The 12,831-nt window shown below is 34.1% G+C and overlaps 2 protein-coding genes across 18 annotated transcripts in view; one reads left to right on the top strand and one right to left on the bottom strand.

The window, feature by feature from the left end:
- LOC106873822 (glycosaminoglycan xylosylkinase) overlaps window positions 1–12,831 on the top strand; it is a 424,441-nt gene that overhangs the window by 163,080 nt on the left and 248,530 nt on the right. For all 5 annotated transcript variants that reach the window (XM_052970088.2, XM_052970079.2, XM_089357711.1 and 2 more), the window contains one exon: window positions 3,896–4,405. In XM_052970088.2, coding sequence (XP_052826048.1) covers window positions 3,997–4,405 — 409 coding nt within the window. In that variant the 5' untranslated portion in view covers window positions 3,896–3,996. The remainder of the gene's footprint in view (window positions 1–3,895; window positions 4,406–12,831) is intronic.
- The window catches only part of LOC106878725 (potassium channel subfamily T member 2), a 668,752-nt gene that overhangs the window by 515,245 nt on the left and 140,676 nt on the right, over window positions 1–12,831 (bottom strand). The gene's annotated exons all lie outside the window — the stretch shown is intronic.

The following is a 12,831-nucleotide window of genomic DNA, read 5'->3' as shown; positions in this document are numbered from 1 at the left end:
TTTGGCTACACATTCTTTTCATAATGATTTTTCTTATCCCACCTGTCCCACTCACAGAGAAAGCAACAAAACTTGGTATAACCCAGCTGCATTCCAAGTAAAAGTGCCACAACCTTTGGGTCACCACAGATATTCCACTTATGTTTCTCATACTTAAGTTTTTGCAACAGAAGCTTCATACACTCATATGTTTCCTTCATGTTAGCTGCATGGGCCAGAGGAACAGAAAGGGTGATCAATGGCGTGAAACGCCGTCTTTGTGACTTGAATGTTAAGTCACCACAAAAATAGCAAAAGTTGTTTGCAATGTTTATAGTTTCTTGATATTATGAAGGTGAGTGGAATATGTGAACTTAGTATATATGCCTACACTTCAAGCACAGCACTGACAAAGCACCGGTGACTCATTGGCTCAGTGTTGCCAAGCTTCGGTGACTCATTGACTCAGCTAGGTTTATGATTCCATTAGGTTAATTCTATTCATAGGTGTTTAAATTAGGAGTATTTCTTAAACTATTAGCTTCACATTTCAACAGCTCAACTGAAATTTAGCCCATGTAACAGGAACTGAGAGGGATATCGTGGAACAGAGAAATTATGGATGATACAGATAATTTGACATTATTTTTGAATTCTCCATGCAAAAACATGCAAGATGCAGGTAATCTTTTTCTTGAGACAAATTCTTTGTTGACCAATGTAATATGTCTATAATAAAGATGCTGTGGCTACTGAGAGAAATTCTGTTTGTATGCTTTGTTTGGTAACCTCTTCCATGTGACACCTGTACTTACACCTGTCTGGGACTACTCAGTAATAACTTTAATAGTTTGAAAGCATAATTTATAGAATCTATCCTAATATAAGTTAGATAAAGGATGTTTATATAGTTGAAGAACCTGATGGTTATAATGATTATATTACTAATGCATTAAATTGTTAAGATCACATCTTAGATTTACAATAAAGTATTAATTTCTTGCCTAAGATTTGCAATAATCCTTTCTACAATAGGTGCAAGGCCTGAAATTTTGGGGGAGGGGACTAGTTGATTACATTGACCCTAGTATTTCATTGGTACTTAGTCTATCACCTGTGGAGGCGCAATGGCCCAGTGGTTAGGGCAGTGGACTCGCGGTCATAGGATCATGGTTTCGATTCCCAGACCGGGCATTGTGAGTGCTTATTGAGCGAAAACACCTAAAGCTCTATGAGGCTCCAGCAGGGGATGGTGGCGAACCCTGCTGTACTCTTTCACCACAACTTTCTCTTCTACTTGTAATTCAAAGGGTCAACCTTGTCACACTGTGTCACGCTGAATCTCCCCGAGAACTACGTTAAGGGTACACGTGTCTGTGGAGTGCTCAGCCACTTGCACATTAATTTCATGAGCAGGCTGTTCCGTTGATCGGATCAACTGGAACCCTCGTTGTCGTAAGCGACGGAGTGCCAATAAAAAAATCTATCAACCCCAAATGATGAAAGGTAAAGTTGACCTCAGCAGAATTTGAACTTAGTACTAAAGATGAACTAAATGCTGCAAAGTACTTTGCCCGGTGTGTTAACAATTCTGCCAACTTGCTGCCTTAAAGGTCTGCAATAATGATTTAATGTTTTACCTCAGTTAGGTCTATACTAAAATAGTTATGACTGACCAAAACTATCACCTATGTATTTGATCATACTGAGTAAACTGTTGTTTAGCAAATTTGGATATTTGTACATGAAATGCTAAACTAAATACTTTAACATTTGGGTGGATATCTTTCCTACTGCTAATTAGTCTTTCGTAAAGTGTTTACCTGATTTCATTAAATTAAACATAATATTGACTCTTGTCCAAATTACAACAAAGTATTCATTGTAGCATGGCTTGAAACCATTGCTGTGTGGCAGTATAACCACCTCAAGGTCATCTGGTCATTGTTTGAATATAAAAGTAATAGTAACATAATATTACTTTAGTATAGTATTCAGTGTCTGTCTTGCAAGGTTGTAACATCTGACATTCAAGACTTTTCAATATTTTAAGGGTCTCTTATTTTTTGACAACATTATGATGGAAGAACTAAAAGTTACTTGGTTGCTGGAGGACAGAATTATATAAATTTTATATCTTTGCTGGCATTAAGTCAAGAATTAACAAGAAAACATGGAGGGAAATTAGCTAGAAAGAGTACATGAAAAGACTGTTGAAATCCTGTTATCTCACAGCATGATAGATGCATTAGAAATATGTTAATGGATTCTACTGAAATAGGAACTTCTTGAATAGGGTCAGTATATACAGAGAAAACAATATCATATCAAATCTAATTGGTTTCAGTGTTTTGATGCAGCCCCCAGTTCCATGATGCATGCTTTCTGGTTTAAAGTGATCTAAATTAAGACCTTCCATGAAAATTTCATGCTAATTAATATTCTTAATACCAGTTAGTTTACTAAATATTTTGTAATTTTCATAATTAATTGCAGCAAAGGCAGTATATATCAATAGAAATGTGGTAAGGAGAAAAGGTTAATTCAGAGATATTAGTAGATTAGTATATCAATAGTGGAGTTGAATGGTGAATGATGGATACTTATGAACAGGTGTAGAAAATTAGCAGTCAATGGCAGGTAATATTGTTATCGCTGTAATAGTAGTCATAAAAATATATTTGAAATAATTAAATTTCAAATTCTAACTTCCATGATATTTCTTAAGTCATTTCAAAAGCTGCCTACTTTACTCTGTTCTTGTGAAATTAAGGGAATTAACAACATAATTTGTTTTCGTGTCAAGAGGCTGAAGTGCGTGCTAATGCATAGATTGACAGAAAAAAATGTTCAAATAGTAAAGTTAATGATATTTTAAATTATAAGCTTTCTTTCACTTAAAATCTCCTGCTGTCATGTTTTAAGACAATTTAGAAACTAATTAAGCACACAGTTTTAACTGTATTTATAAACAGATGGAGAAAGATAGTCTTAGATGCAGTTTTATAACATTTTCTTTGTCTTGGGAGTTACTTTGTTTAATATGATTGGTTTCTTTTTTGATTTGCATGCATATTTTTGATGTATAAGTAAAAAAGAATGATGGAATTTCTGATCTGCTCTATACTTGATTCGAATGTATAATTTGTCATCTGAGATAAGTTCATGAAGCATAGTACTGATGAAGCTAAGATGACACCATTTCAGACAGTGAAAGTTCGAAAATATATAAAAGAAAATAATGTTTTAGTTAAGGAATTTCAAGCTAATCACTTGTTTATCAAAAGCCAACTAAACATTTAAGAGATTGAAATGTAGTACTTAAATATATGGAGGTATTTAGATAGACATTTGAAAAAGACTGAGCTGAAGGTAGAAAGAAATTATCAGCTTTCAATTAAATGCAGACAAATACATTTGAATATACTCCACAAGATGATTATTAAGCCTCAATCAAAAGTGTGGAAAATCACTGAAATACTGACACAATAAAACACTTTCAAAATTAGACAAATATATTATATAGCTCAGTCTTATAACTTTATTTTTGTAACAACCAGATGCTAAGAATATTTTAACAATGTCATCTTAGTCAGTTATTCTAATCAGTGAACTTTACCAGTATTCTAATCAATGGATTCAACTCAATTAACTCTATCTGTTCAGATCTAAGTAAATTTATTGATAATTACATAAGAAAAAACATTCTTTCTTTGTTTTACATAAACTTGATTCTTTATTTTAAAGGGGAATGTTATCAAAAATTTTCCCTTTCGCTTCATTTTCCTACGTTTCTTCTGATTAAAGTAAGGAAATTGCTATGTATTAGAAATGCCAATATGTATTATAAATATATTCATAAAAATTAATGTAGCAAATAACTGTCTTTTTTTTTTTCTTTGCTCTCTTTATCCAGGTTCTGATAAATTCTGTTTAATGATGAAGTTTGAGAACTGCTGAAGATGAGCTCACAGTAATGATGGTGGACTATCAAACACAAACAAGCAAAAAACAACTATGTTCCTGGGTATTTTTAGGGTTCGCAGAAAGAAGCATCTCGTTGTGGCTGGATTGCTTTGTATTATACTGTTTCTACTATATGAAATCCAACAGCTAAGTTATATTGATAATCAGCAGAAACTGGAAACACCTTTACATAAAGAGAAACATAATGTTGCTGAAAGTAATGCTGTTAAAAATAATGAGCAAGATGTAATGCAAAACATGTTAAGTGAATTAGAAAAAGATAATGACAATTTTAATGATAATTTTGATTCAATCAATTCTGAAGATATAAGTTGGGAATTAATTGAAAAGTTTAAAATTGACTATGATGATCATTTTCAACCTATTGTTTCACCTTGGGATGTGTCTAAAAGTTGGGTTAATTCAAGAGAAATTTTTCCAGATGTCGTTCCTGAGCTAGGTAAATATTAAGATTTCAATTTCAAATTCTAATTGCTGCAAACCTCATTTGTTTGCTGATAGATTTTTCTCTCTTACTTTCTTTTATTAACACAGGAATAGTTTTCATTGAAAAAGATTTTAATTTACCATTCATGACACAATTTGGAAAATCAGATCCAATTTTCACCATTAGTCTTACAATGTCTGTTGTTTATCAGATTATTATTATTGTCTCAGTTTCAGTAATCAGGTTGGATGTAGGCCAAGACAAACATAGTTTCAAACTGATAAATTAACAGAGAGTATGTGAGAAAAGAAAGACCAATAAATGTTTTCAGTCAGTAAGAAACAAAATCTATAAGCACAGCTCTAGTATTTTCATTCAAGACTAAATAAACATTTTCTTAGTCTGTTGACTGATCAATTAAGATTATAACTAATAGAAGTGACACTATGGCTTTGATAATAAATACAGTTGATAATGTCCTTTTCCTTTTCAGTTAATGATTTAATGAAATTCTTCTCACTTACAGTCAATTTCTCCTACATTGTCAGCATTAAAGCAATGTGAAAGACCAACTTTAAACTTGTTAAGAGATCTTGTTTGGTTTATGATTATCACTAGACATTAGAGCAGTGCTATTTGTTTACTGAAATGTCTTAATTGAATGCCTTTTTTTCCCCCTATAAAATCCATTGTATAAGCAGTAGAAGAAATTTCATTAATTTACTAAGTTGTATATTTTTTTGTACTTTCTGATAATTATTGTAACACATTATATTATCTACTATCATTACACATTTCAAATTGTTCAATTTTTCATTTTTTTCTGTGGCATATTAGAAATTATTGAAATATTGAAAGAGAAAAAAAATATAGACTTTAGTAATGAACACACAAAATCTTCTTTACATATCTGTAATAGGATGACCTTCACACACACACGTGCATGAGTGTGTCTGGACAGACACAAACACACACACACACACACACATACATATATATACATACACAGACAAGTATATATGTATGTTTGTGTGTGTGCATGTGTGTACATACACACAAACATATTTTTTTATTTCTTACGTGCTTCATTCATTGGACTGTGGCCATGCTGGGACACTGCCTTGAGGGGTTTTTGGTGGACAAATCAACCCCAATACTTACTATCATAAAGGCTGATACTTATTCTATTGGGGTTCTTTTACTGAACCACTAAGTCACAGGGATGTAAACAAACCAGCACCGATTGTCAAGCAGTGGTGGTGGACAAACACAAACATACATACACATACATATATGATGAACATCTTTCAATTTCCATCTACCAAATCCACTCACAAGGCACTTATAGCAGAAGACACTTACCCAAGGTGTCACGCAGTTAGTCTGAACTTACAACAATGTGTTGGGAAGCAAAATTCTTACTATACTGCATACACATATATAGATATATATTATGGATCTGAACCTAAAAATTTCTTTCTCAAGATACAGGCTGAGGATTATTTTGTAGGTAGAAGAGCAGCTGTAGCCCATGTTTGCAAGTTTCTTCTCTTCATGCCACTGATGTTGGCCAAAGGAAAGGGAAAAAGGCCTATACAGCTTGGCTTCAGTATCATTGCAATTAGTGCTGTCAGAGCACAAAAAGTCAAATCAGATGATTCAATTCATCTCATGTAATGTCCTTGCAATTTCATCAATCTTCTGTCCTGAACTGCTACTAAAGTTGACATTAGTGGGGTTTTAATACATCATAATCATCAGCATTATCATTATTGTTTCAACATCCACTTTTCCTTGTTTGCATGACTTGGACAGAATTTGTCAAGGTGGATTTTCTATGGCCGGATGCCCTTCCTGTCACCAGCTCCCACCTGTTTCCAAGCTAGGTAATATTTCCCCACGATGAGATACCTTTCTATGGAAGTTTGGAAACACAGGACATTGCTTGTATGATGGTAACACTTGCTTATAACTATCATGCAAAGTCAAGGTAAAGAGACAGCAAAACAAATACACAAGCATACATACATGTGCACACATACACATCCACATACGTACATACATATGGAAAACACGAATAATAGAGTGGAGTGTAATTTTGAGGACCTCATGAGTTGCAGTGACTTACACTGGTCAATTTGGTTAGCTAAATTTTGACTCCTACAATGTGATTAAAAAATATCTGCCTATATTTTTAATCTTGTTTTCTCTCTCTCTCTCTCTCTCACACACACACATACACAAAACAAAACAAGTGTCTTTCAGTTTCTGTCTCCCAAATCCATGCACAAACCATTGGTCAGCCTAGGGGTATCGTGGAAGACACTTGCTCGAGGTGCTATGCAGTGGGATGAACCCAAATCCATGTGATTAAGAAGCAATCTTCTTTCCTCACAATTTTGCTAAATCACTGCCTGAAGTATACAATGGTGATAGTTAAAAATCAGTACTGTTAATGTCAATCTAGTACAGCAACCATTTTACAGTAAATTATTATTAAGTTCTGTATCAGATATATGACCATGAATAACATCTCTGTTTTCATATCTTGTATATATTACAGAAATTACATGTTTACAACATGTAAGCCAAATACTGTATTACCCATTTTTAAAGTGAAAATCTGCATGTTTACAGATCTGATCTCTCCTACAGAGAAAGAATTTTACGTGACTAGAGCAAGATATTTCATATATCTTAACATATAAATAAAGGAGGGTTAACAGTCCAACAATAGTGATCTATAGTTAATATTAAACAAGTGCTGTAGAAACAAATTTAACCATCTGCTGGGTTAGTGACTTGATTTCAATATCTGGTTAATGTTATTTCATTTTATATCACTAATGATCTCAGGGGAAAAGCATTAATGTTTCACATACATTTTCTTTACTGTCAAAGTCATTGACCTCAATAACTTCTTGAGAAATGGTACATCAGTTTTGAAAAGAGTTGAAATGAAGTAATTGGCATTAAAGGGTAGCATTAAAAGTGGGTGGAGATCTGATAGGAAAATAGTGCCCATCTTTTGGAGGACTGTTTGATGTTAGTGGAAATGTCTGACAACAAAGAGTTTTGTCTAACTTTTCTTTTGTTTCAGTCATTGGACTGCAGGCATACTGGGGTGCCTCCTTGAAGAGGATGAATCAAAGCCCAGTACTTATCTTTTGGCCACACTGCTAAGCTATGGAGGCATAAACAAACCAGCACTGGTTGTGAAGTAAAAAGAGAGAGAGACAGAGAGAGAGAGAGAGAGAGGCTTCTTTCAGTTTTTGTCTTTTATCAAATCTTCTCACAAGGTTTTGTTTGGTCTGGGGTTGTACTAGAAAACACCCAAGGTGGGGTTGAACCCGGAACCATGTGAGAAGCAAACTTTCTACCACACAGCCCTGCCAGCACCTATTATAGAATGATGTCTAGAATTAGGAATTGTCTAGCATTAGTACTGCTGTCTAGCATTAAAGATGGTGTCTAGTATTGATGTCTAATATTTGGAGAAGTGTCTAATGTGAAAGAGAGGTGCTTTATATTAAGACTAGTGGTTAACATTTATCAGTGGTGTCTAACATTAGGAGTGGTATCTTGGCAAGGAATATATATATATATATATATATATATATATATATATATATATATATATATATATATATATATATATATATTAAATTTAAATTACGAGGAACGTAAACAAACAAACGAAGTTTGTTTTTAGAAGCGTTGAGATGTCTTAGAAAGTTCAAGAAGTGATTTTAAATTCTCAAACACAGGATAATGCTAATAATATAGCCTGAACAGGATAAGCTACTCCTATTTTGCAGAAAAAAGTGTTGGCGGCCAGCTGGCTGCCAACACTTTATTCTGCAAAATAGGAGTAGCTTATCCTGTTCAGGCTATATATATATATATATATATATATATATATATATATATATATATATATATATATATATATATATATATACATATATATATATATATATATATATATACATATATATATATATATATATATATATATATATATATATATATATATATATCTAGAGCGGGTAAAATTCCCAAGATCCATGGTTGAGTTCTCTGTAATAGTCCTTGTCCCTCATCATTGCTATCATGTACTGTGACTCCCAGGGACCAGTGTCTGTCCTTAGGACATCAACATCCTCAGTCTCCCTCTTCTAGTGTGTCCATGTAGGGGCTCCCACATGAGCACTGAGTGCAGTATCAACTCTGAATGAGGGTGAGCATGTCCAGCTAACCTCAGTCTCCTCTGTGTTATTTTTGAGCTAACTTTTTGGGAGGCTTTCGTACAGGTCTGAGTTCTTCATCCTGATATATACTGATTAATGTTCAGAGCCATCCTCAGCATTCTCATGTAGCACCCATCCACCATCTGAGTGAGTTTCTTGTGTCCAAGTCTCAGACCCGTACAACAGCACAGACTCCATTGCAGCAATGAAGAGACGGATCTTCAGTTCTTTATGAAGGGCTGAAAATAAATGAGATTAAGTTGAAGTATCTGGTAGAGAACATTAAGAAGCCAGAAAAGATTATGAATGTAGGTGGGAAGCCACTAGATTTGGTTGAGGACTTCCTGTATCCGGGAGCAAAGATTAGGAACATAAAAGGTAATATAGTTGAGAGGAAGATCAAATCCTGCATGGCATGCCACAGTTTACTATATATATATATATATATATATATATAGTAAATATATATTTACTGTTCACTTATTTTACAGATATAATACTTGAGTTACAGAGAATAGTATTTGATTGAATTTATCTCCTCTCTGTTATATCTATCAAGCCATCTCCATTACAAAGTGTTCATGTCTTCCACTAATATAAGTACAAGCATGACTGTGTGGTTAAGAAGCTCACTTTGCAAGTGTGTGACTTCGTGTTCAGTTCTGCTGCACAGCTCCTTGAGCAAATGTCTCCTATTATAACCTCAGGCCAACCAATACGTCATTAGTGAATTTGGAAGGTGAAAACTGTATGGAGGCCTGTCATATATGTATATATGGCTATGTGTGTGTGTTTGTATATATATATATATATATATATATATATATATAAGTATAGGAGTGGCTGTGTGGTAAGTAGCTTGCTTACCAACCACATGGTTCCGGGTTCAGTCCCACTGCATGGCACCTTGGGTAAGTGTCTTCTACTGTAGCCTCGGGCCGACCAAAGTCTTGTGAGTAGATTTGGTAGACGCAAACTGAAAGAAGCCCGTTGTATACATGTATATATATGTACATGTATGTGTGTGTATATGTTTGTGTGTCTGTGTTTGTCCCCCCAACATCGCTTGACAACTGATACTGCTGTGTTTATGTCCCCGTAATTTAGCGGTTCGGCAAAAGAGACCAATAGAATAAGTACTAGGCTTACAAAGAATAAATCCTGAGGTCGATTTGCTCAACTGAAGGTGGTGCTCCAGCATGGCCGCAGTCAAATGACTGAAACAAGTAAAAGAGTATATATATATAGGTGGAAGTGTATCGTACTTACAAAGCGAACTTAACCACAAAGCTATACCTGTGTGCCTATGTATAAATACACTTCCATCTATATATGATCATCATCATTTAGTGTCTATTTTCCATGCTGGCATGGGTAAGAGGGTTTGACTAGAGTTGGTTAGCTGGAGAGCTGTACCAGTCTCCAGTCTGTTTTGGCTTCATTTCTATGACTGAATGCCCTTCCTAATACCAATCATTACACAGAGTGTGCTGGGTGTCTCTTATGTGTCACTGCCACGGGTGCCATGTATACACATGACAAGAGGGTGAAAAACAAAGTTGACCATGTCAAGATTTGAACAACAAATGTAAAAGTATGTAACTAAATACTACAGAACCTCTTACAATCTACTGATGCTTTGACATTCCACCTTTTGTTATGTTTAACATTGTGCATAATTTGATAAGATTTACTGTCTATGATGGTGAAAATTTATGTCCTCAGGCATTTGATAGTCCCAACCATATTCTCTGTAGTATTTATTTTCCTTTCTTTTCCATATAGCATCAAGTTCTTCTTTTCTGAAAGTGATTGACTAGATCTGGAAATTCTGTTCATATTAGTTATTTTTATTTATTTATTTATTTATTTATTTATTTATTTATTTATTTATTTATTCATAGTCTGTTGTAGTTTGTAAACAAGAACATCATAGTTACATAAATGAATATATATATATACATATTTATAAATAAGTTGCTTACTGGGAATGGCAATGTAGAATCTGTACATCAGTGCAAAGATTTACTGATATTCACACCCAACACTGTCATCAATGTGTAAATTGGCAAAAACTATAAACACACACAGACACACACACATTCAACAAGCTTTTATATAATTCCTGCCTTCCAAGCTCCACTTATACATTATCATTAGGTCTTAGATTTCTATGAAACTGCTTTATGTATTCTTTTCCATATTTCTATCACCCCTTATGACAGGCATGGGCACAGTGGGCATTTGCCTGAGGACCTTCTCGGGCCTAGGGGCCCAATTCTGATCTGTGTATGCTGGATTTGTTGTCAATAAATAAATACTATAAAGTCCAGTGCATTGATTTGCTTGGGGCAGGGTGGGGGTCAGTAATGTTCTAAGATGGCCTTGGTATTAGTATGTATGTGACTGAATAATTCTACTAACATGTATACCCTTAAAGTAATCCTTAGGCAGGATCTGCATGACACTGTGTATGACAAAGCTGATCTTGATTTATGGACACAGCTCATCTGCTGCACTTCCACACAATTTATGTACCCACTTCCATTCATATAAGGCTTGTGTTGACATGAGACTCTGTTGAAAGGTGCCCCAAGTTGCCATGCTGCAGAATTGAACTTGGGATTTTATGGTTGCAATGGGTGTCTCCTTAACCATTCAGCCATTCTTGCACCTCTATGTGGCAATACGCATATACACTTGTGCATGCATACACGCGCACACACACTCACACACATACACACACGCATATTCCCCCTCCCCATTTATACCTTTTCTGTCCCCAGTTATATTTTGATTAATGTTTTTTTTCCTTCTCCATGTGCATTCATGTAAACATTTATCTCCATGGATTATGTTTGGTTTATAATTCTCTAAGGGAATCAGGAAGCCATTGCATGCAACCACATGATGTGATGAATACTTCTGGGACTTCACCAACAAGAGAAAATACAAATATTTTTATTTCAAATCCATTACAGTATAATCTTTTATTATATTGTTCTAGATTACCAAAAATACATCTTATGGAAACATGATAGTTTTTCTGTTATATTTTATACTTCTTAGAATTATAATGAAAACATTATATTTTTCTGTTTAGAAATTGGTCATAAATAGGAACTTATTTTATTGTTTTGCATTTTTTTTGTTCAAAGTGTACCTGATAGCTAATAAGAGAAAATGTCATATTACTGCAAATACTGAAATTATAAAAATATTAAATATATTAAAGATATTTAAAAGAATATTAAAAAGAAAAACACTGACTTTACTATCATAAAATTTAAATTTATGCTGGTTTATAGTGCTATGGTGCTACCCATGCTAGAACCCCTGTATGACAGACACTTTAACCCTTTCGTTACTGTATTTATTTTGAGATGCTCCATGTTTCTTTCAATTACTTTAAATATAACAAAGAATTTAGTAAAATAACTCAGTTATCATGAAGCTAGTGTTAAGAACTTAAATTCTGACTAAGGCTTGGTGGAAAAGTTTTATTTAGAACTTATGAAAACAAGACATTTGTACTACAGAGCCAGAGCCGGTTTCAGCCGGGTTGGTAACGAAAGGGTTAATCCTCATGTGGCATACTTTAATGTTTGTGTTAACAGACACTACAGTTCCTTATATAGATATTAGACAGCAATAAAGTTTATTTAATCAGTTTTATGCCCCATTTTATGTAATGTAATGTGAAGCAGATGGATTTGGTATTAATCAATAGTTTGAATCTTGGAATTGAGCTCTCAAATACTTATGGAAATTAGCCAGCACCATCTTCATCATCACAATCTTCACTGTCATCATCACCATCACCATCATCATCGTCATCATCATCATACTTGCCATCTTTCATCATCAGCATCATTTAGTTACTATTTCTGTTATCCATCCCAGCATTCGTTGGATAAATTCTAAAGCTTATGTGTTTTCATATGTCTTTAGTCTACACCATATCATCTATGATCATAAAGTAAGTAATTTCATTCTTTCGACTATTTTTAGTATTTATATCTTCTGCTACCAACTTTTGTATACATGGTGAGCTGGCAGAATCATTAGCATGCTGGGCAAAATGCTTAGCAACATTTCATCCTTCTATATGTTCTGAGTTCAAATTCTGCTGAGGTCAACTTTGCCTTTCAACCTTTTGGGGTCAATAAAATAAGTGCCAGTTGAGCA

The sequence above is a fragment of the Octopus bimaculoides genome, chromosome 1, assembly GCF_046866305.1.
Source record: "Octopus bimaculoides isolate indiv1 chromosome 1, ASM4686630v1, whole genome shotgun sequence".
In the NCBI taxonomy this organism is placed as follows: Eukaryota; Metazoa; Mollusca; class Cephalopoda; order Octopoda; family Octopodidae; genus Octopus; species Octopus bimaculoides.
The sequence above is the reverse complement of the archived record's forward strand: the minus strand, read 5'-3'. Positions and strand labels throughout refer to the sequence as shown.